Source organism: Peromyscus maniculatus, chromosome 11 (assembly GCF_049852395.1).
Source record: "Peromyscus maniculatus bairdii isolate BWxNUB_F1_BW_parent chromosome 11, HU_Pman_BW_mat_3.1, whole genome shotgun sequence".
NCBI lineage: Eukaryota > Metazoa > Chordata > Mammalia > Rodentia > Cricetidae > Peromyscus > Peromyscus maniculatus.
This window is the reverse complement of record NC_134862.1, coordinates 81,810,762-81,837,349: the sequence shown is the minus strand read 5'-3', so window position 1 is coordinate 81,837,349 and position 26,588 is coordinate 81,810,762. Positions and strand designations below refer to the sequence as shown.

The following is a 26,588-nucleotide window of genomic DNA, read 5'->3' as shown; positions in this document are numbered from 1 at the left end:
AAAGACTGTTTCTGTAGTCTTGGAAGCTGATAAAGCCAAGTCAGGCACAAGGTACCGATGCAAGAATGGAGGAAAGGATGGCGAGAGGAACAGAGTAACACTGCACCCCATCGCCTGCCCAGGTGTGGGTTCCCACAAGAATGGCCCCGGGAGGCCTCTGTGCCTGAGAATACAGTGTCCTCTTCAACACCCATCTTCTCAGCCCCGCTCTAGGGCCCCCTTCCCTGAGGACATACCGCAAAAGGAAATAAAGATTGTAGAAACTCATCTGGGCCACAGCTCAGCACGTGACGGATGACAAACTTCAGGTAGTGTATGAGCAATGATAACCAGCTCCAATCAGACAAAATAACCCAAGTGTAATACACACAATACTATTTGCTGTGCCAATGGCTTCTGATCGCTTCCTATGTTTGGCAGATCCTCCCTCTAATGACTGGGAGAGACAAGGCTCATTCCCAACAACAAAAGCTGAAAACATCATGTCTTTGCCTTCCCAGTCAAGCAGGGGGTCTAAGCTGGGCCAATAAGATGCCCCCGACCTGACGGCGACTGGGGAACCGGTGATGTAAGACACAGAACAAGAGGAGCCTTTCTGACACGGATGGCAAGAGCAGCCACACTCGGCATCAGGGGCAACACTGATAAGGATACCCACCCGCATGCAAAGCCAGCAGCACCGGGGCGCATGCGCCAGATCAGTGCTCGGTTTGGAGTTTGGCCTCGGTTACAGCTGAAGAGGCACCCTCTGTTCCTATTTTCCAAATCAGCTTCCCTGCTGGTGCAAAAAATCAGTGGGCTTTCCTAAATCCTCTCAGGGTGTTCCACCCTACTGAAATAAGAGTTCTGGTTCTGCTGCTTACCGCCGAGAACCCGGCTAATCACAACCTCCCGTCCCAGCGGTCAGTTCAGCTGCAGCTTGGCCCAGAGAGTAGATATCGACGTCCAGGAAGCCGCTTCCGCAAGGGCTTTTGGATAACGGCGGCCTTAATCTAAAGCTGATTCATACATTGCTTTGGAGGAGCCCACGCCCGCCCGTCTCGACAGAGCTCTGTAAGCCGAGATATCTCGGGGAAATGGTCTAGACACATTGGGTCCCTCCAAGTCTGGACATCAGCAGCCACCGGGGGATGGAGTAAAGAGAGACGTGGACCTCGCATTCCAGGCCGCTGAACACCGAACAGTGTTTTACAAGCTCTCGGTGATCTGCCGTGACCAACCAGACTTCCTTCCAGCCCCTGTAGTGCCTATGTGAGGTTTTTACACTTAACTGGGCAATGATTCTCCAGCTGGCTCTTAACCAAACAATGAGAACTGCTGGGTGTGCCTTTCCCTTGCTACCTGGCACAGCCAGCCTAGGCTTACAGACCGAGCCTCCTTTACATCTTCAGACAGCCCCAAGACAGCAGAGCAGACAAGTCTGGATTTATTAAAAGGTAAATATGGCAGCCCCCAATGACGTCTATAAAAGCAGCCTCGGATGGGTTGTTAAATGGCGGCGATGAGCAAATGCTCCCCTTTCCGTTGGAAATAGAATAAGAGGAAAGGAACCGAAATTTCAGTAGACAGCGTTGAGGCTAAGCATGGCAGGGGGGGTGGAGGGGTGAGATGGGAAGATAACAAAGGGCAGAGTTTGAGTTCTCTACATGATTAAGGAAAAAGTGCAGGGCCTGGCACACAGTAGGAACCCAGCTTACGTGTGATACAAAACAAGGAATGAAATTAAACAAAGTGACCTTGCAAGGAGTCTAGACCAGACTGAGATGAGTGTCTCTGAGGAACGAATGTCTGACTCCAAGTCACTCCGCCGTTCCATGTTTTCCAGATCACGTACGCGGTCTGCACCGAGGATAATAATGTATATGGAAGGGCTTCGGAGTACAGATGGAAAGCATTATTATTGTTTTCGAATCTGTTTTCCTGTTTCTTTTCAAGGGCTCCTGTGTGTGGCATTGTGCAGCAGACTACAGGTCCCTCGAGGCGGAGACTGTCTTCTCTTTCCTGTGTCCTTGGTACCCAGGTTGGAGGAAGTCACCGCAGGAAACAATCCCCTGCCTGAACCGAGAAGTCGGAACAGAGGGAGGAAAAGCAAATGACCACAGAAAAACAGCCGCTGTGCAGGCCAGGGGGAAGCGATGAGCACTAGCGTTGGGTATCTAAGAAAACCTCACTGGAAAACTGCTGACTGTGAAAGCCACAAACCCTACCCCAGGGCTAGAATAACCAATTTTGCCAAGAGTAACAAGAAGAACTAGGGAGGTCACTGTGTAAACACACTAGAAAGAAAGAAAAAAAAAATGAAGAACCAAGCAGAAATGGAAAGTCGGATCCCTCCGGATCAGAGGCAGTAGCCAAGTGGTCCTCTTAGGAGGTAAAGGGCTGGATTTATTTCTTGCGTGACCAAATAAATATCCTCACGATGCTGAGCGGAGGCTAGCCAGCGGCTGCCTGCCCCTGCTTGGAAGGAGACCGTGTGGGAAGGAAAAGCGGCTTTCTCCAGCTTACCGACAGCTGAGGAGGCAGGCACAATAAGGAAGACCAAGATTGATCAGGGACCGATAAACATGCAAGCCCCGCATTAATATGCTTATCTTGGTGACCCAGCTGCCCCCTTCTCTTTATACGCCGTCTCATCCCAGGAGCATGAGAGTCTGTGCCAAACAAGGTTACTCTAACAGAGATGCTGAGGCAGAAAGATGAAGTCAAATGGGTAGAGACGAAATAGGGAAATCTCCCTAATATACAAAGTTTTTAAGAAAACATGTCATTTTTCAGTAGAAGAGGGAGGAGGATGTGAAGGGAATGGGGTGTGTATATGTGTGTGTGAAATGACTAAAATTCATTACATAACTATATAAAACTGTCAAAAATTTTTTGAAGAAAAAATATATTCTAACAAATATATGAATGCTCCTGTAGAAATGCTGATAGAGAGGGCTGGCTTAATTGCAAAATGTGTATTGCACAAAAGCGTGAGGACCTGAGTTTGGATCTCTGGCACTCACATAAAAGCTGAGCACAGCAGCGCACATCCACGATTCTTACCCCCCCCACCCCCCCATCCCCCCACCCCCCCACCCCCTGCCACCCCACATTTCAGGTGAGTATTACCATCTGAAGCTGTTCCTTATATTAACTTTATGCAATGAATAGATAACCATGTTATGACCAAGAAACAATAAAATAATAACAATAACAGTAAACTCTTTCTAGTTGAAAACAAAGTACAACTACGGGGCTGGTACCTGACTCTGAGGGCAGGAGAGTGCAGCCCCTAAAAACGAACTCAATTCTCTTTATCTAGATGGCAGGAGCTAGGGCATTTGGCTTAAATGCAACAATGCTAGCAGGGACTGGAATAGGTCGGTGTGGCATTTCCCTGATGTACGTCCAACACCTGTCAATCGAACAAAGACAAAGGCATGTCCGTTCTCAGATGCCCTTTCTACTCTGAGATCTAATTCCTCTTACACATGGAGTCAACACAGGCTGACAAAGTCAGACTTCAGATTTTTGGCCTGGTGTACTTCCTTTTCCATAGACTTGGCTACTAAGAAAGGAGGGATTCCCGCACACCAGGCCCCTTGCCTTCCACTCCAATGGACCCAGCTGGTTGTCCTCTTTCTAAATGGACCAGATTGCCTGTCTGTGGCGGATCGCCTAAACATTACAGCAGAGTTGGTACAGAGGCTCCTGCCCCTCCCTCTAGAGGATGCTATTAATCGTTTTCTTTTGAAGTGATTTAATAGCCTGTCTATGATCCTCCCCGCCACCACCTCTTCTCATTCTTCCATGCTCTCAAAAAAGCTTGTGAGGAGCACTATCAACACACACACACACACACACACACACACACACACACACACACACACAGACATGCACATCTGGCTTGCTGAGGATTACTTAAACCCACTATCTCTCCAACATGTCTATATACCCATTCCTATACAAAGGATTTTATAAGGGTCGAATAACTTAGCCAGACCCTTGTCCTGAGTGGTCTTTGGGTGGAAGTCTCTGGGCTTGGGATCTATGCAGCCCACAAATCTAGCTAGTCCAGTTGCAACTTTCTGATTCATGAGTGCTTGGGAAAAGGATGCTTTTGAAACAGGAGAGATGAGCTGACATCTAGCACTTGTCCTTAGATACCAGGCATGGTGCCAAGTCAACACACACACACACACACACACACACACACACACACACACTGCTGTGTTGAGGGGAGACAATCAGAGAAATGTACAACTGGAAGGGATTCTTATCACTACACTTCAAGCTGGGAACTTGAAGACTTCTTTCATAATTAACCAGCTTCTGAAATCCACTAAACCCCACAAAAGCAAGGCAGCCTCTGAGCCTAAAGTGTGTCCACAAATACAACCCAATTACCCCCTTTAGCCACCCAGCTCGCCAGACATTCTAAGTAAGTCCCAGTAACTGTATGCTCCAACACCTGTCCACAGCCTCCCCTAACCTCTCAGAACCAACACACTCAGGTCCAGGCTTTCATGGCTCCTACCAGGTCTTGCTGATTTTCTCAGTCTATGACCATGGCAGTCCACCCCAGCTCAAGGAATCTCAGGACTCTCCAACTTACCCCAATCATTCCCCGGGACTTTGTAAACCTGAGATCCTCCTCATTCATTCGTTCGTCCATCCATCCATCCATCCATCCATCCATCCATCCATCCATCCATCCATCCATTCACAAATGCTTATGGCATGCCCACTGAATGATCCTAAGTCACCCCCACACAATTGAGAACCGAGGGTTCTTCTAGAACATTAGGTGCTTTTCCCATGATCACCCTGCTGGTTAACTGCATAGCGGGTCGTCGACCCCATCATCTGGCCTTCTTACCGGTGCTTTTCTCCACATCACATCCCACAACCCAAGAGGACCCAGCCCAATGGGATGGGAAAAGGTGCAGCACATCCCCCATTCAACCCTACCCGAGGTTGCCAATCAGTACTAAGTCTTTTGAATCCGCCTCTGGACTTCCTTTACTGCGTTTCCACAGTGGTCCGGTCCTCACTCCCATAACTTCCTGTCCTCCCCAGCCTCTCAGAGAAAAGCCCAGTTTGCCCCCTCAGAGCCCCAATCCACTTCAGGACTCAGGAGCTATAGCTACCCAGAGCCTCACCATCTCTGCCACGGCTTCGGCTGCAAGCGCCTCCACTGGCTCCGCGGGAGATGACGCGTTACCATAGCAACCAAGAACTGCGCCGTCCGCGCTTTAGCCCCGCCCCATACCCCGCCCCTCCCAGTTCCTGGGGCAGTCACAAGGTAGTTTAGAAGCAGGAACCCTTCCCTCAAGCTTTTCCCGCCCTACAGTGGAGCAGGAACAAGGCTCTTGAAGGTTGAGCCCCTTGGATATGCCCCTGACGTCCACTTTGGCTTTGACTTAATTTAAGTCAGGCTCAAACTTTAAAAGGCCTACTTTCCATGGGCCCAGGAGGGCTCCACTATCAAGGAGCCCAGGAGCCAGGCCCCAGTCGCGGTTTTCCCTCACAGACCCTTCCACCCACCCTAGGTTACCATGGTTACTGCTCCGGGTTTCCAGGAGGAGCCAAACCAAACCTGATGAGAGTTCAGGCTGCAGAGAAGCAGGCAGCATTAAACCAAACAAATTTCACAGTAGGAGGGAGTCTGACTAGACCAAAGAGCGAGCTAGCCCCGAAGACGTGTATGTGTATGTCTCACAAGCTGTAGCTCTGAGATCTGGGGGAGTTCATTGAAAAGACAGGGAATCTGAGACAGGAAGTTCAAAAATCAGGCTGGGCAGCATAGCAAGCTCCATCTCAATGAATAAGTAAATAAACGAAAAATATAAGTCCTACCTAAATGACGTCAAAATCCACGGCTCCAGCTTAGGGGAACCTGCCTTTCACCTACTGTAAATGTTTTCAGGAGCTTTAAGATTCACCCAGTTTGGCCTTGGTCCCCCATGCCTCCCCATCTGCAGGACAGAACTGAGCAGACCTGGGATCCTGCATGCCCCACTCCTCACAAAATCTCCCACCAACCAGGTGAAGCTTTTTTGGATTTTTTTTTCCTTTCTTTCTTTCTTTCTTTCTTTCTTTCTTTCTTTCTTTCTTTCTTTCTTTCTTTCTTTCTTTCTTTCTTTCTTTCTTTCTCAGAGGTGTATTGCTCCTGCTGCTGCTCCTGCTGCTCCTGCTGCTGCTGCTTAATCCAGAAAGCTAGAGTTCATTCCCCAGATTCCTCCACTCTTATCTCCTTTGGAATCCAATTCCTAACCACACCTCTCGGAGGTAAGTATTAGCCCGGTAACCAAAGATGGAGAAGTGAGGCCAAGAGAGGCAACGGCAAAACAAGACACGTGTGCTTTTCACAACTCAGCCTGCCGTGCTACAGGAAAGGGGTAAAGGCGGGGAGGAATGGCTGACAGAATGCACTGCAGGGAAATCACTCCCCAGTGTCTGAATGTAGCTCACAGTTAACAGCGCCTTGCTCCAGGGCCTGCTGCTCGCATGAGGCACCCTAAGGCTCATAGCAAAGCCCTGAGCAATATGTCTGCTTCATCACGTATTTGTGCGACGTAAGTTGATTTAAAGAAACATTTGCTCTGGGTCTAGTGACACATGTTGGTGTGGTTTCCATCACTTGCGTGTCCAGTTAAGACTCTTCTAGAATAGGAAAGCTTCCTGGAACGCTCATCCCACCAGGCTACTAAGTCAACTCACTGGACTTCCAGGCAGCAACTTTATCAGCCATATTCTCCATATGACTGTGCCGTGATGCCTGATGGCTAAAGGATTCGAAAAGGGAGGGAAAACAAGGTTGGGAATGAACAAAGCCAGAAGCCAGTCTGTGGAAAAAATATTCCTCTAGCCATCAATGCCGTAAAGCTCTAAGTGGGCATGGGAAGCTGGATCATTGGATAAAAACGTGTGCCACTCAAGCCTGAAGCCCCAGATTTCAGATCTGGAAAACCCACATAGCTGCCTGATGGGTATGGCGGGTATGACAGTCCCAAATCCCAGGAAGCAGAGATGGGGTCCCAGAGCAATCTGGCTTCCTAGGTTAACAGAATCAGCAAGCTCTGGGTATAAGTGAGAGCTCTTGCTTCGATATATAAGGTGGAGAGCCAATGAGGAGGACACCCAACACCAGCCTCCAGGCTCTGCATGCATGCACACTCATGCAATGTATCTGAACACATATGCAAGCACACATACACACATGCTTGCACACCATGCGTACACCACATACAAGTAAGACTAGGACAAAATGTTAAGTGGGGTTTCCATCTGCATTCATGCTTAGCAAACACTGAAGTTCTCTGTGTCCGGAAAGATACACAGCGATGAAACATACATAGTTATATGTACATCGTATGGTTCATCAGAGAAAAGCTGCCCCAGGGCGCCCAAACTGGTTGGCTACTTGCATTTCTCCTTCGCTGATACTTTCTCTTTGCATTTCTTTATTACAGTCCCTGAAAGGCAAGTCACCCGAATTTTCCTAAGCACAATGACGCAGTCTTCTCATTTGAAAGCTATCCAGGTCCTGTGTTTTAGTTTTCCACTGCCGCTATAACAAATCACCACGAATTTAGGAGCTTAAATAAACACGAATTTATTACAGTTTAGGGGTCTGATGTGGGTTTCACTGGGCTAAAATTAAAGTGTCAGCGGGGATGCGTTCTTCCTAGAGGTGCCGGCGTTTCTAAGGCTGCCCCCTTTCCTTGGCTCATGAACCCTTCCACTATCCACAAAGGCAACACTGTTGACTGTCTCTGGCAGTTCTGCAACAGTTACATCCCCCTCTGCTGGGAAATGTTCTCTGATATTTTTCAGGACTCTGTGCACCCAGAAGAGTGAAGGTCACCCCTCACCTCAGGCTCCCTGACTTAATCATTTCTGATAAAAACCACTTTTGCCACGTAAGGTGAGTATTCACAAGTTCTGGAGATGAAGAGGTGGACGTTCGGGCAGTGTGCTGGAAGGGTGTGCTTCATGCAGCCTACCACACTATGAAGCATAACAAGGGTATTTTAAGGGCTCTGTGACGTATTTTCTTCTCAATTTTTTGAACACTTTTCTTACTTATTATTTTTATGTGCATGTATATAATGATAATTGTTGGTGCATCACATGCCTGCAGTACCCCTTGGGGGCCAGAAGATGGCGTTGGATCCCCTGGAATTGGAGTTACAGAGAGTTAGGATGTACCCTGTGGGTGCTGGGAATCAAACCTGGGTCCTCAGGAAGAGCAGTCAGTGCTCCTAACCACAGATCCATCTTTCCATACCCTGCACTATATTTTCAAAGATTTGAAGTAATAAATAAATAAAATTTATTGAAAATGCTAAAACATGGACTATGCTGCTTTGAAGTCCATTTTAATGTATTTATGATTTTATTTGGAGCTTCTTTTTATTGAAAATATTTTTTCCATACAATATATTCTGATCACAGCTTCCCCTCCCTTCTCTCCTCCCAGATCTTCTCCACTTCCTGAACCAACCTTCCAACGCCACACCTTTCTCTCTCTCTTTAGAAAACAAATGAATAAAATAAACAAATAAAACAAAAAAGGAAGAAAGAAAAAGCATGAGAAACATATATGCATGCAGATACACACACACACACCAAATAAATAAATAAGTACAAACACAAAAATCACTCTGGCAATAGTGGCACATGCTTTTATTCCCATCACTCAGGAGGCAGAGGTAGGCACAGGCAGACCTCTGTGAGTTTGAGGCCATCCTCAAAGGGAGTTCCAGAACAGCCAGGATTGTTACACAGAGAAACCCTGTTTCAAAACAACAACAACAAAAAATCAGAAACCATAATATACAAGCAAAAGACCAGTAAGGAGGTAAAATGTCCAAACAAAGCAATATGAGACAAAAAAATAATGCCATTGAGTTCATTTTGTGATGGCCATCTACTGCTGGGCATGGGGCCTGGCCTTACTAGTGGCCTGTATGCCCAGTGAGACTCCACTGGGAAAACTAATGGTTCCTTTATGAGTGGTTGTCAACTGGAGATAGCTTCTTGGTTAGGGATGGGAACTCATGTCCACTTCTTCCATTTGGCCTGGACCTGTGCAGGCCCCATGTTGACTGCCTTCATGGGTTTGTGTGTGCGTCAGTCCTGTTGTGTCTGGAAGACGGTTTCCTCAGTGTGAGTTCATAGGTGCGTCAGTCCCGCTGTGTCTGGAAGACACTGCTCCTTGGTGTCATCCATCACCTCTGACCCTTACAATCTTTCAACCTCCTCTTCTGCATAGTTCCCTGTGCCCTAAGGGGAAGGGGCTGATGAGGCTATTCCATTTTGGACTGCTATTTTTGTTTATTTATATACTTGTCACACACACACACACACACACACACACACACACGTAGGGGCGTGGGTGGGGTGGGGTGGTGTAATTCTCCTGTCTCTGCCTTCCATCTCCATGTAAGAGTGCCATGAATACCAATGGGGGCTACGACATCCAGGGATCAAGCTCAGGTCGGTCCAGCTTTTACAGCAAGTACTTTTACCCACTGAGCAATCTCCTTAAACTGAGGATCAAACTCAGGGCCTCAGGCATCCCAGGAAAGTGCTCTACCACTGACCTACATCCTAGATGCCTATTTTTGGAAATGTCAATCATGCAAGTCAAATTTAAAAGATTTCTGATTTGGATATATATGGGCAATATATTTCCTTCTTATGACTTTAAGTGTATGTGTTGAAAGACATTAAATTAACTTCAAATGGACAGCTCACGAAACATATAGAAGAAAAAAAAAGCCATGAAATCAGTAGGAATTACTTTGGAATTGAGGAGCAAATTAAAACAATTTTTAAATTGTACCACAAGAAAGGTGATTCTAAAAGAGGAACAGATGAAATTTGAAGGAATAAGAAGACTAAATTTAGGGTGTGTAGTAATCCACTTAACAAGACGAAGAAAATGGCACCAACATTGGGAGAATGTTAAATTCCTTGTTGATTTAATATAAAGCATTGGCAATGATAGAGAATGCATGAAACCCATATTAGCACAGCAAGAGGAGGACCAGCCACAATCTGATTAATGAGAGTCATCAATTCAAAGAACACTTAAGATGAATTACTGAACAATGCACTGAAATCCTACAACTCCTACAAGAAAGAAATTTAGTACAAATTTCCCCAAATTTGACAACAACAATAACATCCGACATGATTTTGCCTACAACAAATGGTGAAGTGGAACATCCTAATCTATCAATAATAATAAAAATGTTGATCAATCCACATCCCAGGAAAGACTGGGTTGTCTTACTCAGGTTATAATGATCAAGTGAAGAGACTGAGGGGTGGGGAGTGGAAGGCCCTTCACAAAGCATATCACTCCTCTTGGGGTGGAGATTTTTGTGACATTTTCCACAATGCCTAAAGGTTATAATTATTCCAGCGTTGTTTATTATTCCAAGTGTTTGTTTCTGTATCTAATTTTGGATTAATAACTTCGTATTGCTTATCTCAACTGGAGCTTCCAAAACTACATAAGCTTCAGGCCTCACAAAACCAAGTACTCTTTTTTTTTTTCTTTTTTTCTTTTCTTTCTCAGCAAAACTTGGCTCAAAAGCACAGCAGTATCCTACCCTTATCGAGTAAGGCTTCACGTGATTGCCTCCCTCCCCCAACCCTGCCCACTCATCCCCTCAATACCCTTTTCTGTCTTCTTCCAGCTATTTCTACGTTTACATCTTTGGAGTCCTTTTCCTTCTACCCCTCCCCCCCACCACCCCCCCACCACCCCCCTAAGCAATCCTTTCTTCACTCTCCTCTGCTCATGTCCTCACTGTCCAGCAAGCCCAGTGGTGAGAGCGGTGAGGAGGGTTAAAAAGCCAAGGAGCTAGAAGAAGAGGGAGGGTACCGCTGCCCTGCTCAACCCTGACCCCGCCTCCTGCTGCCTAACCCTTCCTCCCAGGGCACCACTCCCAGGGAAGTCCCAGAATAAGGCCTAGGTCGCCAGCCAGGGGTCAGGATCCAGGAGAAGCGCGGAGGCCAGGGGCTGGAGCACACAGCCTGCCAGTTCTGGTTTGGACTTGGCCCTGGAACAGCCGTCTCATCCCTTGGAGCCTTGAAGGGTGCCTGGCCAGTCACCCTGCTGGCCCTTGAGATGCTCCCCACACTGGCTGAGGCAGGAGACATAGGAAGTTTGACTCCATGATGAATAAGCATAGTTAGCTGGAGGAGCCTGGGAGACATGGCCCAGCAGGGCTATTAAAATAAAGTCTGGCTTCTCACTTAAGCGTATCTCCTGTCTAAGAGCAATGGGAAGGGAGACTGATTCTCTGCTACTCCTTGTCTTCCCCTTCCTCTGGCCCCTCTGAAATGAAGTGGGGAAGCTGGCGTCCCCCCACTAGCATGACACACTCTAAAGCTAGGTGAGAAAGGAAATGGGATGGGATAGCTGGGCATGGGCCGAGAATGTGAAGGGACTCCGCATTCCTGTAGAGGGGTTTGTGTTCCTTGCATATGGCTCTCTGGCATTGTCTTTCTGATCTTCTATACTCAGACCTGGGAGTTCTTGAGTCCAGGAGTCCCCTCTATTCCCTGGGCCTGTCCCATCCCTTTCGACAGCCTTTGCTTCCATTTTAGGGGTATCCATTTTCTCCCCAGTAAAGCTCTTTTTCCTAAGTCTGGTTCCCAGCCAAAATTCCATTTTGGAGGGCCAGAAGGAGCTCCCCCATGCTGTGTCCCCTGGGAGAACAGAATGGAAAAGGACAGCAATGACTTGAGAGTCTCCCAAGGCTTGACCCTGGCCTGGGCCTGTTTTCCTCCTGGGAAAGAATAATAGCCCCCACCCCGGGGAGGAGGGGAGGTATGAAGATAAGACCATGCTCAAAATCAGTCTGCAGTATTTTCTTCCTCCCAGCCATGTGGGGTGGGGGGTGGGGTGGGGAGGGGGACTCGTGTCCTTAGTGTAGTACAAACATCAGGACCCAGGAATGGATCTTACCCTCTCTACTAAGCTGCATGAAGCCTGAGAGCTGCGTCACCATCCCCTTTCCCGGAACACTTAAATTCTCCAAACCACCCTAAATTCTTTTGAAATCAAAGTAAGGCTCAAAACATAAATAAATGCTTAAACGCGCACGAATTACTTTACTTAAATTGCTAACTGCTTTCCATCTGTCTGCAAAACTCCCTTTCTCTTTCCTGTTCTTAACGACCGCCCAAGAGACCCAGCCGAGGCAGGGAGAGAGGAGAGCCTGAAACGCAGGAAGCAATCTGGAACCAAACAGAGAGAACAGAAGAGCATAGGACTGTGGGGGCAGGGATGTCAGTGTCAGGGGTGGAAGTAGGGACCACTGGGGGTCCTTGGGGCTGGAGACTTTGGGTCTAGAGAAGAGAGAGAGAGGGGAGCAGACGCCAAAGGGGAGGATGAAAGAAGAGTCGAGACATCAGAGTCAGGACAGAGAGAGACCCTTGTTAGTTACCACCACCCTCCCCTACATCACCATTTGGCGGGTACCTCCCAGGCCACAGAGAAAGACATTAATTAAACTGTGCCCCTACCCACCCCTCCCTGGCTTCTTGAACTTCACAGCGCCACCCCCCTACCCATCCAGCACTTGGGCCAATGTTCCCTTGGTGTCCTGGACATGCCTGGCACCAGCTTCCCTCCTACGTGACCAGCACACAGCCCTGGACTGGATGGCGGATGCTGAGATAAGGCCAAGGAGGGGGAGAAAAAAAAAAAACCACCAAAGCCAGGAAGTTGCACAGGCTGGTTCCCCTGGCAACCCCACCACAGTCACCAAACAGAGCTAGGGTTGAGGGGGTAGGACAGCTGTTCCTGGCTCAGGCCAGCGCTCTTCCAAGACCTCTGTTTTCTTGTTAGAGAAACTTTTTCCAGTCTTCTGGGATATACGGACTGAAAATTAAGGAGGAGTCCATTTGATTTAATCTCCACCCAGGTTCTGGGTCTATAGCTCTAGTAAGTCGGCTGGAATCTGCGTTTCTCACTGGCGTCCCATTGAGTCCCAAGCTGGAGTGTGAGGATATCACTTAGAGAACGGGATGTGTTCAGCAAGGTGGAGCTCCTGGTGATCGATCGGAGAATCCACCATCCTGTGTTCCCTAAGGTCTATAGCCAGCCCCAGCTCCAAGGATGCTTGGCTTTCAACATCAACTGATGGCCAGGCGTCTAGAAACCTGGGTTCTAGTTCATGCATCACAGTTCAAAATCCTGAACTCTGAGCTCCTTCTGGCTGTAACGCTTTTTGGTTCTGAGAACCAGGAGCCAAGGGAAGATATGTAATGTATGCTTCCTGCTCTGGGGAACGGTAGGACTCCAGGCAAATCACTCACACTCCCTAAGTTTTGGTTTTTCTGTTCTCTCCAAAGGATATGAAAATATTAAAGCCTTACCAGGAGGTGACAAACCTCTCTGGGATCAATAAACATCCAAGTGTCTTGAAAGCACAGTCTCGGTGGTCGCTGGGGTTTCTGTCGCTGGAGGTAAAAATGGGGCTATCTGAGGGAGGTCTAAGAAGGTCAGGCTGCCTTGAGCAGGAAACCTGCAGAAGCAGGATCCAGGGGCTGCGCCTCAGGCGCTCTTGTCGGATTCCTCTCCAAAGCAGCCAGCTCTCCATTTGACTGGAGAGGTGGCTGGTGCAGAGCTGAACTTCCTGTACCTCTTGCCAAGCCTGACCTCCCTCTCCCTTCCTCCTCTATGGCCCTGGCCTCCACTCACAGGAAAACCACAGCCCGAGCCAGCTGCAGGCTGAACCCTTCTTCAGGGTCAGTCATTTCACAGGGGAACCCCACAACGGGGTGAGCACTAGCTTGGACTTCTGCTATCTAGAGTTCAGGTTTCAGTCGGTCTATTAGTTTGGCTGGGCGAGTCACTGTTACTCTGTGAGCTTACGTGTCCTGCTCTGTGAAATGGGGAAGATTCATATTTTGTGTTGGTGCCCTCTCCTCGTGGACTTCTCATCCCAGCAACAGCTAGCACATGAGTTATTGGAGCCAAACAATGTCTTTCTTAACCCTTTCAGGAGATTGCTTGTCTTGTTAATGGCAGAGCCCTCACCCCCAGAATGCAACGGGTGCCACAACTTTGAAAAGATGTTCAAGGACTACTATTTGTAATAATGAAAGAATAAATCCAAAACATAGAGTTCCTAGCATAGCGCATAGCAAAAATGATGGTCACTATCATCGCCTTCACCATCGTCACGCTTCTATCACACACGGAGCCATATTTCCCTACTAGAAAACCAACTGAAAAGTCAGATTCTAGCCAAAGGGGAGGACAGTAGAATGACAGCCCAGGTGTCTGATGGAATGCTTCTATCACCTCTCCACACCCACTTCAGGTTCTAGTGATGTTAGGCTGTCTGCCCGTGCCGATCCCTGGTTCTCACTCGTACGCCTCTTTGTCTGTGTCCATCCCAAAGAAAAGCCTAACCCCTCTCCACCCACAGACACTTGACCTCTGACCACAAAGTCAGTGACTGTTCATTATCTCAAAAGTCTCCCTAGTAGGCTCCCATATTTCCTTGGGCAGATGGGAGGGGGGCAGATAATTCTTGATATAGGTGACCTCTGATCCCCATGGCATTCAGGAATTCTCCAGGGTGTTGAGGAGTTGACAAGAGAGTCCTCCCATAGAGTCCTGCATACATTCCTCAAAGGCATGTGTCACTGGCTTCAGTAATCATCACGGCTCACATCTGTATGTTACCTCCCTTCAGGAGCACACAGTCTTTGAGCAAAGAGGTCATGTATCAATAATTTACCCTGTAAGGTCTGAAATAGAAACTCAGTAAGTGCAGTAAGTGTTGAAAACCACACACATGGAAAAAAAAAGGGGGGGGGTTGTGTATCTGAGCATTTCCGGGCAGAACTGCCCATTTTTCTTCCATTAGGAAATGAGATTTGTCCTATTTATTGAAGACATTCCTTCTGACCCTTGAGAGATTCCAGAGGCTAATAACCTTTAGAGGCAAGAGTATCATTTTTCCTTGTCTAACCTAAATTTCTCTAGATGCAACTTTAGGGCATTTTTCTGTAATCCTCCTCCCCGGCCACTGGGACTAAAACCTACTTCTTTGCAAAGAGACAGTTACTAATTCACGCTTTTAGCCTTTCTTCAACAAATTTAATCCCGGTCTCTCTATTGTCTCCTTCCCTAGGGTCCTATTTCCCAGCCCTCTCCCTGTTCCACTGCTCCTTGGGCCCTTTGCCAAGTTCTCAAACAGCAAAAGGCGCAGGAATGGTGCCTATTGTTCTCCCTGGTGGACAAACACACAGATGCCTACGCACGCACGCACGCACGCACGCATGCAGGACCAACACCTCTGTCTACCTGCCACCCTCCACCCTGGGCAGACAGGCACTCACAGGTGCTCTCTTCACACAGATTCATCTCTCCCACCTGGGGCCCCTAAGCCTTGGTCTGGCCGTCCTCACACACCTGAGTACACACACTCACACAGGGACAGCACAGACCTTCGATTTTTCACACCGGCAAGCCAAACTGGGTGGAGCTTCTGAAACCCTCCTCCTCCTCCCTGCTGCCCTTCTCTAATCCTCCCTTCTATTGGCCACCAAGGGCCACGCCTACTTTTTCTACGCCTCCCCAGTGATTTTCCGCTTCATGGATGAAGGCAGAGTAAATGAAGGAAAGTTGACTCTGCCCTCTTCTTCCGGTGCGCCTCCCACTCCCCATCCCCCCCCCCATCTCAAGTCATCACTCTGCCTTCCATTTGCACACATACACTACCCTCCATCCACTTCGCAGCTTCTCTGGCAGTAGGGAGTGTGAAGCTTCTTGGGGTTTTGCTTCGTGAAAATTAGCGCAGGGGAAGTATGGGAGCTGACAGTGGGGCTTGGTTCCATCTCAGGTCTGATGGGAGGCAGAGTGGCTGTGCCCCTGGGCTGGCTGGGCACTAGCTTACCGGGCAAGGGGATTTGAGAGCAAGCAGGTGGTATGACAGTCGTTCGTTTATTCAGCCAGCAAATATTTACCCAGCACCTGTGGCACCTCTCGGCATCAACAAAACCGATAAAACCCTGCCTCTGCGCAGTGTGGATTCTATGGGCGGAGGCTGGAAATGAGTAAGTTAAACACATTGGCTCTCCGACCATCATAAATGGCAGCAGGAAAGGAGGAGGGATGCAGGCCGAGGCGGTGTGCAGTTTTAAGTAGGGTGCTCAGGAATGGCGCTATTGGAGCAAAGCTTTGAGGAGACAAAAGGGTAAACCGCGCAGAGACCTCCAAGGAGGCTGTTTTAGGTGGCTGGACTCTTCCTGCAGTATCAGTTACAAAATACATACAGAAAGCCACAAAGGACGGGTGCTAGGAGATGACAGGCAGAGGGGACATTGTACAAAGGAGCTGTTTCTCCTGGCATCGGGGTTGGGACCCATTCTGGGCTCCAGGGCTTGAAAGGGTGCCAGGAAAAACTAGAAGAGCCAAATCAGGAGGGAAACTGGCCTCAGCGGGGAACCAAAAGCTAAAAAGCAAACAGAAAATGATACAAGATCTTAAGATGCTAGTCCCCAAAGGGTTTTTGTCTTAGTTTGCTGTCTGTGGCTGTAATAAAGACATCAGGACCAAAGCATCTTGGTGAGAAAAGGATTTATTTGTTTCACATGTCCATAGTCCCAGTCCATTGGGGGAAGTCAAGACAGGAACCCCAGGCAGGCACCTGGAGGCAGGAACTGAAGCAGAGGCCATACACAGGGGAACACTGCTTACTGGCTTGCTGTTCATGGCTTGGTCAGTCTGCTTTTTGTTATCTCCCAGGACCACTTTCCCACTGTGGGAAACACACACACACACACACACACACACACACACACACACACACACACACAAATCCAACCTAACCAGGACGGAGTTGAATGTCTACTGAGATGAAGAGATATTGAGATTCTTCTCCCAAGCTTGGCAATTGGAGATCATAGCCAGAAGAAAAATGAGCATCTCTTGGACCCCACTGGTGACTGCCTTGGAAATGTTACTCTAGAGTGAGACAGGGCCAGCTGAAGCTTCTTTGATCATATTCAGCAGTACTGTGGTGATGGGCTGTAGCACCAATGGGCATCAGCAACCTCCCAGTCCTCTGTGCACACAAAGCCTACCTTTGATCCCATATCCCTTCATTTCTTAGGCCTTTACAAGCATTCACCACATAAGTCCTTTCCATTCTGGGCTTGCACAATCTTCACAGGAGCCTCAGGAAAGATCATCCTCTCTGGTTTACAGAATGAGGAACAGTATCCTATTACCCCATTTTACATTCATTCCCCAGTCCCTCCACACCCCCATTTGTGGCTGAGCCCGTAACAGCACAGGCTGACTTAGGTAGGGCTCAGCCAGGTTGACTTAGTGCTCAAATACTTGCTCCTTCATGTGACCGCTAGGTGGCCTGGGCTAAGCTTCTTGCCCTTTGTGAGACCCAGGGGGTAGAATGGGGGAAGTAACAAGGTAACATCCACCTCCTGGACTTCTTTAAGAATCTCCTGGGACCAGACAGTGTTAGTGCTGAGGCATATCACGTCCCAGAAAACTGCAGTGTGTTGACAACAGTTTGTAGCTCTAAATAGTTAAATCAGGGGAAGGATGTTTAAAAAAAAAAAAAAAAAAATCAGTGAATTCAGTATTTTCTCTGCAATGACATCACTCTCGCAGGCTGGTAGTCCATAAAGCCTCTCTGAAGGAGAGATAAAGGAGCGCCGGCTAACCCCCTGGAGATTTACACAGAGGCTGCAGCCTGTCTTATCTGTGCCACATCCCTGAGAGTGCAGCAGGCAAGAAAATGCTATCTCTTCCATAGTGAGGTGTCAGGATAAGGCAGAAAGCCATGGGGCTGACTGACGGCTATAAACTACGGCATGGTGTCTGGCACACAGTAGGTGTTTCTAGGAAGAGACAGACAACAGTGAGGCAGGGAGGGAGCAGGAGACAAAGTTCTTTGGTTACAAACTGCTGCATTAGCCGAGTCTCAGGCACAGTGCTGTGGCTTTCTGCTCTGCAAGAGATGGGTGGTATCAAAGCAGGAAAAGGGAGACAGACATTAGAGACCACGGCCCTGGGACTGGCTAGTGAGGGTGGGCAGGGGTCAGGCATTAGCTGACCTAGAGTCCCTCAGGTTCCCCATGGGAAGACACGGAGTCAGCATAGGAAGCCTTGAAAGGATGGGAGGCCTACAGGCTGCGAGCACTCATTCCTGGGTGGGGCTGGGGACAGAGTAACCCCCAAGTTGATTCTTATCCAAGGCCAAAATCTAAAGGAAAGCTGCCTCGAGGCTGTTCCTGGAATGCAGCTCACAGGTGCTTGGGGTCAGTGGATAAGGCATCTCCACAGCCGCTAACTCATTCCTGCTCATTTCCCAGCCACTGTGACCCCCCACACACACCTTCAGCCCCCCACGCTGGAATAGCCTACTCCAACATGGGCCATCTTGCCCCCTGTCTGCCTCAAGGGCCTCCTGTTTGGTTAGGCCTGTACTTGTCAAGACTCAGCCAGGAGCAGCAGGTCACCTGCCCAATCCACTGAGGAATAAAGTTCTTCCATCCTACAAACGCAGCTTACATAAACTGCATTAAGGCTCCTATCCCAAGTGAGGTCCTGTCCTTTCTTCATCCCAACCTGTCCTCCCCCAAACCAAATGACAGAGAGGATGGGGACGAAAACAAAGACAGGGCTCAGCCCTGCAACCTTTCAACTCTGCCCCCCCTCCCCCCCCTCCTTGCCTGGTATGACCACCCCACCCCACCCCACCCCACCCCACCCCGCCCCGCCAAAGTGGGCACAGTGGCCCCAGACACAGCCTGACTCCATCCAAAAAAGAATGAGATTCTTTATTGAAAATCAGCCAACTTGTGTTCCTCAAGCCCCCAGACCATGGTGGGCAGCTCTTCCATCTCTGTCTCGGCTGCTCCACCCACCCCTTAGCCACAGTGAGAGGAATGGAAAATAAGAAGCCGAAATGGCCTCTGTATGGGAAAGCTGCCCAGATGTGTGCTAAGTACAGCCCAGCGGTGGCTGGAGTGACAGCCGCAGGCTCCTCCCTATAAATTAAATCCCTGCAGCCGCAGCTGTACGAGAGGCACGGGGCAGCATCTTAGACTCCGGGCCAAGGAATGGACTGAAAGTACAGAGGTCAGGGAGAGAGAGGCGCACTGGGGGGAAGGAGGCTTTGGTCCCAGGGGAAACGTTGGTCCAGTTTTGACAGCGGTGGGGAAGGAATGTATTAGTAAGCCCAGAAAGAAAGAGGCAATCATCGGGCACTGCCAGAGGTGGCAAGATAGGTTGGACCCTACCCTGGCAGAGGGGAGCTTAGAGATCCAGGGGCTCTCAGGGAATGTCACTGCTAAAACTTATATATACATATATATTAACCATTCATGGAGGGCAGGGGCAGGGGGGATGTCTGATCAGAGGATCTGGCGTGGCATCCCATAGCCGGTCATGCCTGCCTGAGATGCTCCACGGTTGGTGCCCATCTGAAGCCCAATCACATTCTTGCCCTCTTGCAACTGGTTGTCTGAGAAGTTCCGAGGGTTCTCCTTGGATTTCCTGGGTAGAGAGGACGTACTAGTTAGGAGGCAGTCAGAGGCCAGCCACCCCAGTAAGTTCTCTGAACATGTACGCTGATATGCACTCTGCCTTTAAGACCTCTGGGCTGGCTAGAAGCATCTCTTTGTCTCTCCAGAAGGACAGTCATTGCCGCCACCGCCACCATACCTCCTCCCACCTTCCAGAGTTCTAAAGGTGCTTTGTAATGACTGGTTCTAGGGCGACATCACTTATTTTCTGCAGACAGGAATGGGCAGGAATACTGTCCCAGCAGGGTCCCATCACTATCCCACAGATACTTACTTAGGAAACCAGTTGGGATCCCCAGAGAACAGCCCATCATCCCTGGCTACCGCCAGCCCACCCAGGTTCATTAGCGTCCGCTGCACGCAAGCCATGTTCTTTCCTGGAAGAAAAAACGATTACGTTGCCTGAGTGGAAATACGGTACCAGATGCCAAGATTCCACCTGTCTATGAGCTTGGCATCTAAACTCTTTAATTCATTGTTCCCACCCTAACCTGCAGTATGGCCCATCCTCCATCACACACACACACACACACACACACACACACACACACACACACACACACACACTTGTCCTCAGGAAACCCACCACTTATCCTTTTTCTTTGGTAAAGATGGCCCATCCTAACCCCTAGTCTCCTGGGTAACAGCCCTGGGCCCTGGCCCACCTTCCCAGAGATCCACAGTTTGAAAGATGTCAGTGGTGTTAATGCCGTAGCGCTCAGCGGCCTGCAGGAACTGAGAGATCTGCTCCATCTGCTTAAAGGCCATAGTAGAGGCCTGAATCTTCTTTACTGGGGCCTGCCCCTCAGGGTATAGTGAATTAATGAGCTCACACAGCACCTGGAAGAGATGAGAGGACATGCCGATTGAAGATCAGAGCACCAAAGACAGTGAACCAGAGAGGTCCCTTCCCATGGTGAAGGCCTCAAGGTCCCCTCCTGCCTCTGAACCCAGAGGAAGAGCAAGTGTTTAGTCTTTCCTTGCTACTCCGGAATCACTGCCCGGAGTTCACCTTCACACCCTCTTTCCAAACAGCTGTTCTACCGGTACCCATGAGCTTCTGTTGCAAGAGGGACATCCACCTTGACCTTTACTCTGGAGAGGCAGGAAAGCATGGGGGCTCTAACAGCCTCCAGGGAGATATTCAGGATGATGACACACGTGGGTCTGTACTCCCCATTTCTCCCCTTCTTGGGGGCAAACCGTCTCTGACGCCCCGGCATCGGCCCCGCTCTCCCTGCGTCTCCCGCTTAGCTCTCACCGTGCCATCCTTGAGCCAGTTCTGGAAGTTCTCACGCCCGGGCTGGGGCCGGCCTACATCCTTGCGGCACTGAGTTGTAATCCACTGGATCAGGATCTGCTCCAGATCCGCATCGTATTGCTTCTCAATCTTCTGCTGCACCTCTCGGCTCAGGCCGTAGGAAGGTCCCCGGTTGGCCATTCTGACAGCTGTGGTGACGGTGAAGAGCTGTGGAGAGGATATAACCAGGGCCCACGGTCAACATTTTACAATACACTGGGCGCCCGTAAAGGGCCAGAGAGCTGGCACAGCAGGGCTCTGAAGTCTGGCCGGAATGAGGCTACACAGATACTAAACTTCACTTGAAGGAACGGTTCTACGTCTACAATGAAGCCTAGGACCCGCTGGAACAGAGGATAGGGTCAATGCTTAGGTTCGGCTCTTCATTGGGAGCGTGAAACTCGACACATGTAAACAGGTCCGTCTAGCCTCCAGCCCTGCTCTTTAGAGCCTCAGGAAACGATTCAGGAAACAAGAACACAGAGCCTATGGGAGAGCTATGCCAAGAGTGGGAGTGAGCGGGACCACCTTCCCCTAACCGCTAGGGTTTTAACTGAGCAGCTGCTGTCTGTAGTAGGGACTGTAGGAGAGAATGAAGCCCTTGGTCCTGTACTACTCAGTGCCATCAAGGGGACAGAGGGAGGGAAGGTGACCGTGTACACCATTACACAATGAATACCAAGCTGCAGGGTTCAGATCACGCGACAGGGACTAAGAAGCGCAGAGGGAGACCAACGCAGTCTGGGTGGGCATGCTGGAAAAGGTAGGCCCACGGTTGAGCCGGCAAAGGGAATTTCCTGTGAGAAACCTAGCAGTAAGAAAAAAAACAAACCAATTCTCCTAGGCATCGTGGTAGACAGACTAACCCCTTCCTCTCACCATCGAAGGTGTCCGTATACTAATTCCCAGAACTGGGAGATATATCACCTTACATAGTTTTAAAAAAAAAAAAAAGCGTGAAGGGGGTAGGGGGGAGCGTTTGGAGACAGAGTGATTACCAAGTATCAGCCGGGTGGACCCAGCATCGTCGAAAGAGGTCTCATTCTCAGTCAGTGAAAAAGGCAGGCAGAATGAGAGGAGAAAGGTGAAGGAAGGGTGTGGATCATTCAGGGTCATGAATCAAGCAAAGCCCCTGGAAGCCAGAGAAGCAAAGGAAATGCACTCTCCCCAAGCTCCCCAGCCCCACCAGCACCTGGACCTCTGCCAGTGAGACCTCCCCCCCCCACACCCCCGGGTCTCTAGAACCATCAGAGCGGCCCGTGTGTCGCTAAGTTTATAGTTTGTTACAGCAGAAAGGGGAAATTAATCCAGAGCCTTGGGCCTTGTTTTCAGGGAAACCTGGAGAGAGAAAAGAACAGTATACACAGCTGGGTTTGACTTTCCTTGAGGACCTTGGTTAGGAAGAACCGGTAGCTTCTGACCACAGGCCTGAGTTGGCAGCCTTTCACTTCGGGCAGCCTGCCCCACCCACCACTTTACTGACAGGTTCCCCACCCAGGAACCTGGGGAGTTAAGTCCTGGAGATGCTGCAGATGCGCAGGGGAGCCAGGAACAGAGGAGGGGCCCTGTCCCTCACTGGCTACTCCAGCCCCTGCGTAGGGGTCCTCCTCTCTAGTTGGAAATAGAGCTGGATGTCTCTGACATTTCAAAAACTGGTATCCCCAGGACAAGAGCCTCCATTCAGAGAGAGGCAGGGAGCCCACATCTGGCTGCAAGCCAGGTCAGACTTAAGGGATGAAGTCATTCTGGTTCCTTCTCTCATGCACCCCAGGTTAAATACTCCCACCACCCCCACAATGGCCTCTGGCGCTCGGCCAAAATACAAGAAGCCAGGCCGTCTCCAATAATGTCCTAAGTCTGGGCAGAGAGGTTGTGTGCCGGGTCAGGCCCCTCCCCCACCCTTCAACATGGCTGCCCCTTCCTACCCTGGGTTATCCAGCTGCCACATTTCCGGCAGGAACCCCCACCCCCCACCCCCATAAATCAGCTATTTTTAAACTTCATTAGGAGACCTCCCCCCAGCCAGCCAGACCAGATAAATGTCAGGCTGTGTCCCGACCCACATCACATCGCAGGCCACACACACACCATCGGCTTGATGAAGGCAGGTAGAGGGAGTGGAGAAGCTGAGGCCTGGGCAGAAAGGGGGGCAGCATCCTCGCCCTCTCTAGTCCAGCTGCAGTTACTCAGTTCCCAGTCTATACAAGCGTAGTGTTGTGACTAGAAGACAGGCTGGGAAAGGGAGGGGGCTAAAGAAGGCTCCTATCACAAGCAAGCCTCCTCTCCCTGCCCGATGTCTGGACCTCTCTTCTGGAAACAGCTTTACGCTTGTCACTTGGGGGCTGCTCCCAAGGAGCCGATGGGCCTGAAGCCCGGGCACCAGGGTTAAGAAGGAGTCCAAAGACAGACCCTTCCAGTGTCCCCGCCCCCCCCAGATCTACCTCCCCGACAGGTGAATACTGAGGGTTCCTCCCCTGGCTCTGAAGCCCGCACACAGCTGCTGGCGAGGTTGTCAGCCGCCAGCTGCAGTGTCTCTGTGCCAGCCACTCTGGGGCCACGACCCTGGAACCCCAAAGTGGCAGAGCCATGGGGCGGAGTTCTCAGACCAGGCTCTCCCAGCCAGGCCCGGCTGGCTGGCCGGCTGGCCGGCAGCTGTGTGTGTCTCTCTCTCTACCCCCTCAGGCAGGCAGGCAGCTGATGGGTTGTGGCTGCTGCAGCTGGAGAGACCCACCCTAGTTACACCCAGGAGACCCACCCCGGCCCTCCCTCAGAGAAAGAGAAAATAGCAAGTCTCCTTCTGGGGTGGGCTACAGACATCTGTCCAGCTGCAACACAGGTGTGGGAGATGCCCAGAACTGGGTATCCCAAGGGAGGACAACAGCTGGGCACGGCCTACAGGGTGGGCTGGCAGTGGCGAACTCCAGAGCCGACTGCAGCCCTGGGAACAATCCTCACTCAGGCCTACAAGGTTACAGTAACTGGGAGAGGAGGAGAGGCCAGAAAAGGCCTTCCAACCCCTTGCTCCACCCAAACCGCCGCCCGCCGCCGCCGCCGCGGGCAGCTTACCTCACCCCATTTGGTGGCGTCAATGCTGAAGGCAAGGGGAACACCGAGCTGGGAAGGGTCGGACTTTAGAATTCTTGACTGAGTGTTTACTGGGAAGATGAGGGGACTCTCCTCTCATCGTGCGGATGGAACACAGGGAACTTCCCAACTCACATGTGAGTTGAGACTGTTCAGAAACAGAAATGCCACATGGGTAGGCAGAAGGCCAGGGGTAGTAGCACACTGTGGTTAAGGGGATGCCTTAGAGAAGACCCTCCCCCCCCACCAGGGGGCAGCCCCCTCACCACCTAGAGTCCCCAGCAGAAGAGAAAGCTCCACAAACAGGAAGCCGCAAGGCCTGCTCAGGAGGAGGGGGAGGGGTGGAGGCCGTTGCCATGACTTCTGTGTACCAAACATAAGAATGGAGGCAGGGTGGGGGCCCCCCCAGGCAGGAACACCCACTCCACACAGACTTGGGTGGAGGCTCTAGGCAAAGGGGCATGAGGGATCCTAGCAGTTCTCTGGGTATAGCCGGGCTCAAAGAAGCCGCTTTGGAGGACCTGGAAGGCCTATGCAGTTTGTGAGTAGAGAAGCTGAATCAAAGTCTAGAAGAGACGTTTCTGAGCTAGAAAGCCCACACCTTGGCAATCTGGAAGGGCAAGGCGATGGTTCGAAGACAGACTAGCGGCCCATCCCCTGGGGGCTGTCATAGACAGTAAAGGCATGGGTGCGCAAGGGGATTGCAAGGACAAAGACTATTTGCTGGCTCTGGAACGACAGCACCCTGCTCACCCGTCCCAACCTTGCCGGGCAGTCGGAGGTGCACCCTGAACTGCAGGAGAAAGTGGGAGGGGCTTGGAAATGAGGCGCTGTCCCTGACTACAGCTCTGAACTGGAGGACGAGGGGAGCCCGTCCAGCCACAGGTCTCCCACACTGCACCTCCACTTTCCATCGCCGCTGCCTCTGCGCCGCTGATACCAAGTGTCCCAGTACCTCTCTGGTATGAACATAGGGAGGTCTGCAGAGCCCAGCAAGGAGGCAATCTACTTCCGGTCTGCAGGTCCAGCCCCTTCAGCCGCCGCCCCCACCCCCACGGCCACACCCTGGGCCGTTACTGCGGATGAGTCACCCACCGCCCTCCCGCCACTGGGGTGACGCAGGTCTGGGCAGCCCGCCCGCCCGCCCGCGGCAACCACCAGCTTTCCCAGCAGCAGGGGGCACGGGAGGGGGCAGCGGGGCTCAGGCTAGGGTAGGAGAGCTTGGACAGCAGCCAACCCCTCCAGACAGGACACATCCGAGAGCAGTCAGGGCTGCAGCCCCGAGATGTCCGAGGTCAAAGGCACTCCAGGAGAGGGATAGGGTTTCACAGAAGACCAGGCCACTGTGCAAGTAACGCACCGAGACCCGTGACCCCCAGGTAGTGAACCCGAGTACCCAGAAAAGCCAACTAGCAGGAGAGGGAGCAAAAGGGCGGTCTCCAGGGCCCAGAAGGCAGGTAGTGCCCACACGTGCTCCTGGACCAGGAAGTGAAAGGGTCGCACGGTAAATTCAGGGATTGCAGACGCGCACCGGGGCGCGCGCCAGAATCCCATTCTCGCCGCCAGCCTGAGAACGTGGGACTCCCTCCTTCCTTCTCCCCCAAGAACTCGACGCTGGAGCGGACTGCTGGGGCTTGGGACTTTTTGGGGGAGACTTTGGGTCGGGACGGACGCCCCGTCTATGCACCCGCAAAGCTCGCCTTACTTAATTGCCCAACAATGCAGAGTCAAGGCTTGGGAACCGGACCTGACAGCACGGGGCGGAGCGCCCAGTTAGGACCCTTGGCGGCGGCCAGTCTACAACCCCCACGCTTCCTGGAGCTACACTCAAGTGCTGGCCTCTAGCTCTCTACAGACCACACACACATACCCCCCCCACCCACCCCTTCCCCTTCCCCGGTCCCTCAGTCCTGCTCACCGTCCAAGCGGGCTGGGCAAGTGCACACACGCACGTCAGGGGCTGCAGTGGCGAGTGGAGCTCAAGACCCGGCCGGGCTTAGAGTTTTCTGGAGGGTCCCGCCTCAGACGGGGCGGACCAGGGGCGGGGCAAGAGCCGAGAAGGTTTAAAGGCGCAGCCTTGTGGAATGCTGGAGCGCTTAAGATAGGTGGTCAGTGGGCAGGAATTGGGGTTAAAGGACCTAATGAGTCAGTTCTCGGCGCCGCTGCAAAGGTCTCCATCCATGAGAACTCAGCCTCCACTCAACAGCCATAGACTTGTAATCCAGTAGGAAACTTTCTACCTAGGTTAGCTCACGATTGCAGGCTTAAAAACTGGCAAGGTGAATGGAGGTACACGAAGAGCCTTCCCCCAGGATTGAGTAGGGTGTGACAGGACGGGGGCCTGCAGGCCGGGACAGCACCCCCACGTGGTTCTGCTCGCCATTTAACTTCAAGCCTGGGCAAAAACTAACAGTGAGGTCACTCCTTGCCCAGGGCCCAAGGGGTGTGGTCGGGGTTGGGACCTGGGGTTCAGACCTGGCTTCTCTCTCTCCCTGCCTTCCATCTCCTGTTTAATAACCCGACATTTCTCCTTAAATCTTGGAGAGATCAGAAGGGGAAGGGCTTCGTGGAGGAAGCTGGCAGGCATTTTTCGGCCTCTTTGGGTGGAGAGCAATAGTTTAGA

General features: G+C 50.9%; 2 protein-coding genes and 2 long non-coding RNA genes across 12 annotated transcripts in view; 2 read left to right on the top strand and 2 right to left on the bottom strand.

Moving 5' to 3' along the window:
- Cfap45 (cilia and flagella associated protein 45) overlaps positions 1-13,603 on the bottom strand; it is a 33,610-nt gene extending 20,007 nt beyond the window's left edge. Inside the window, exons 1-2 of one of the 7 annotated variants that reach the window (XM_042258641.2) lie at positions 5,145-5,176; positions 3,246-3,397 (exon numbers count right to left, since the gene is read on the bottom strand). Coding sequence is in view for 3 of the 7 variants with exons in the window: in XM_076547994.1 (XP_076404109.1) it covers positions 5,145-5,209 (65 nt within the window). In the remaining 4 variants the exon portion in view is untranslated. Of the gene's footprint in view, positions 1-3,245; positions 3,398-4,953; positions 5,532-5,841; positions 5,971-13,389 lie in introns of those variants that run through there. The other 6 variants (XM_076547993.1, XM_076547995.1, XM_006990568.3 and 3 more) reach the window with 6 other exon arrangements.
- LOC143267829 (uncharacterized) lies at positions 553-2,426 on the top strand. Its single transcript, XR_013043403.1, has 2 exons — positions 553-1,436; positions 1,936-2,426. It is a non-coding gene; the product is annotated as an uncharacterized LOC143267829 (long non-coding RNA).
- Positions 6,064-8,610, top strand: LOC121821353 (uncharacterized). 2 transcript variants are annotated; one of them, XR_013043402.1, is made up of 3 exons: positions 6,064-6,273; positions 7,822-7,912; positions 8,468-8,610. It is a non-coding gene; the product is annotated as an uncharacterized LOC121821353 (long non-coding RNA). The 2 variants fall into 2 exon arrangements; XR_013043401.1 differs by having other exon boundaries at positions 7,458-7,912.
- Positions 13,604-18,809: 5,206 nt separating the features above from the next.
- Positions 18,810-26,041, bottom strand: Tagln2 (transgelin 2). Of its 2 annotated transcripts, XM_006990570.4 has the most exons (6): positions 24,232-24,285; positions 23,948-24,113; positions 20,843-21,049; positions 20,247-20,421; positions 19,856-19,958; positions 18,810-19,552 (listed from the first exon to the last, which is right to left on the bottom strand). In XM_006990570.4, the coding sequence occupies exons 3-6, from the start codon at positions 21,020-21,022 to the stop codon at positions 19,411-19,413; spliced, it is 600 nt and encodes a 199-aa protein (XP_006990632.1). In that variant the 5' UTR covers positions 21,023-21,049; positions 23,948-24,113; positions 24,232-24,285; the 3' UTR covers positions 18,810-19,410. The 2 variants fall into 2 exon arrangements, with proteins under 2 accessions (XP_006990632.1, XP_006990631.1); XM_006990569.4 differs by lacking the exons at positions 23,948-24,113; positions 24,232-24,285 and adding an exon at positions 25,884-26,041.
- Positions 26,042-26,588: the final 547 nt, after the last annotated feature.

Coding starts and splice junctions, on each gene's coding strand:
- Tagln2 (XM_006990569.4), bottom strand. CDS start 21,022: ATGGCCAACCGGGGACCTTCCTACGGCCTGAGCCGAGAGGTGCAGCAG. Junction 20,422..20,842: donor ACTGGCTCAAGGATGGCACG/GTGAGAGCTAAG, acceptor CATCTCTTCCAG/GTGCTGTGTGAGCTCATTAA. Junction 19,553..19,855: donor GATCCCAACTGGTTTCCTAA/GTAAGTATCTGT, acceptor CTCTCTACCCAG/GAAATCCAAGGAGAACCCTC.